Source organism: Gavialis gangeticus, unplaced genomic scaffold (assembly GCF_001723915.1).
Source record: "Gavialis gangeticus isolate Ggan-Ray unplaced genomic scaffold, GavGan_comp1, whole genome shotgun sequence".
NCBI lineage: Eukaryota > Metazoa > Chordata > Crocodylia > Gavialidae > Gavialis > Gavialis gangeticus.
In genome coordinates, this window is record NW_017729018.1 from 4,252,102 (window position 1) to 4,253,963 (window position 1,862).

The window sequence follows — 1,862 nt, forward strand, 5'->3', positions numbered from 1 at the left end:
CGCGGCGGGGAGCGGAGCCGGCTCCATGGCGGAGCCCCGCGGGCGGGCGCTGTCGGCGCGGGCGCGGCTCAGCTACGCCGTGGGGCACGTGCTGAACGACCTGTGCGCCTCCATGTGGTTCACCTACCTGCTGGCCTACGCGCACGCCGTGCTGGGCTACAGCTCGGCGGCCGCGGGCGCGCTGCTGCTGACGGGGCAGGTGGCGGACGGCGTCTGCACCCCGCTCGTGGGCTACGAGTCGGACCGCTCGGCCGGCTGCGGCCGCTACGGCCGGAGGAAGTCCTGGCACCTGGCGGGTGAGCTCAGTGCCCGCTGCCCCCGCTGCTCCGTCCTCCTTGGGGCTCTCCATCCGTGGAGGGTTTTACGGCCTGGGGGGAGTGGAGTTGGGAGCCGGGCTTGGAGGAGATGTGGCCTCCGGAGTTCCCCTCCAGCCCGGTCCTGGGTCTAGACTCATCGCTTGGTTGCGGTGAGCCCCAGGCACTTAAATGCCTCTCAAATCGGGCCGTGATCTCCAAGGTCCCAGCCTTGGAAATGAGTGTGCAGGCAGCGAGGCCCATTTAAATGGATGGAGTGCGATTAGTCGGGGGAGCAGTGTTTAACCCTCCAGGTGGGCGCGGGCTGGGTCTAGGCCAGGGGCTCTCCGCCTGAGGGGACAGCGTTTTGCCGTCACCCGTGTGTCGCCAACGGACGCTAATGTGGCGCTGCTTGGCAGGACCTTGAGGCTGCGGCACCCCGGCGGAGAAGCTGCCCCTCTGAGCTGGAGGAGGCGTGCAGGGGCCTCCGGGGAGGATGGCAGGGCAGCAAGGCTGGAAGGGATCTGCAGCGGTCATCTAGGTCGGCAGCTGTCTATTTGTACATCCGTATTAACACGGCGCTCAGCCCCCGTCTGAGGCAGGGTCGTGCTGTCTGCCCCATCCTAGACAAGTCCGTGTTTAGCCTGTGATCAGCTCTGCAAGGCACAGCGCCCTGACTTGGTACAGGTAAGGCGGGGGGAGTCAGTGTCCTGCTGCTCCCAGGACTGTTAAAAGACACTAGTGTGCTCCCAGGGAGGGGGCTGCAGAGGAAGGCAAACCCCTCGCAGTCCACACCAACCTGACCACGTACCCCGGTGCCGTCCTGACCCTAAATGCGGCTGGTGTTGGGATGTCGGAGATAACTTAAGCTGATCAAGGTTGCATATGAATTATTAACAGTTAAAGTTGCTTTGAGTCTGGGACAGAGGCTGGATCCGAGACCTGGGCTATATTTAAAAAAAATAAATAAAGTCTAGGGGAGTCATGTGTCTGGCTGATTCCCATGTAGATGTGCTGTGCTGGCAAATCACCTGAGTTGGTACCGTCAGGGAAGGCTTGTGTCCTGTACTGGGGCAAATATCCCTAAGCAAGTGTGTCCTATGCTGTGTCTGAACTGCAGGGAAGCCAGCCCTGCTGCAGGTCACCGTTTGGGAGCATAGTCCATGGACTCGTGCTTTACCGCTGGGCAGTCAGCCCCTCTTCCCCCCACCACAACCCTGCAGTCAGCCCCTCTTCCCCCCCCATCACAACCATCACAGGCTTTGCATTCTAGCGTGCTACACAGGGCTCAGGTCTCCTGAGAGGAAGGGTAAGGAAGAAGTAACTAGGTGTGCAAGTGCCTGCCCATGGGGATTTCTGTGCTGTTGTGAGGCTTTCCAAGTTGCTGTGATAGGCAGGGCTCTCATGGTGCAGGCTCATGCAGAAATTCAGTTATGATGATGAAGAAATGGATACCAAAATGAGATAAAACATCCCAAATGCTTCATTTTGATAATGATGAAGCAACTTCTAGCTTTGCAGTCAGAAATGCAGAACCCCAGAGCTTTGGGGGGGGGGGGGCGGGGGTGC

General features: G+C 60.1%; 1 protein-coding gene across 1 annotated transcript in view; it reads left to right on the forward strand.

Moving 5' to 3' along the window:
- The first annotated feature begins 6 nt into the window (after nt 1-6).
- Nucleotides 7-1,862, forward strand: part of MFSD12 (major facilitator superfamily domain containing 12) — a 27,710-nt gene continuing 25,854 nt past the window's right edge. The window contains exon 1 of the mRNA XM_019513270.1: nt 7-296. Within this exon, the coding sequence (XP_019368815.1) occupies nt 26-296 (271 nt within the window). The 5' untranslated portion in view covers nt 7-25. The remainder of the gene's footprint in view (nt 297-1,862) is intronic.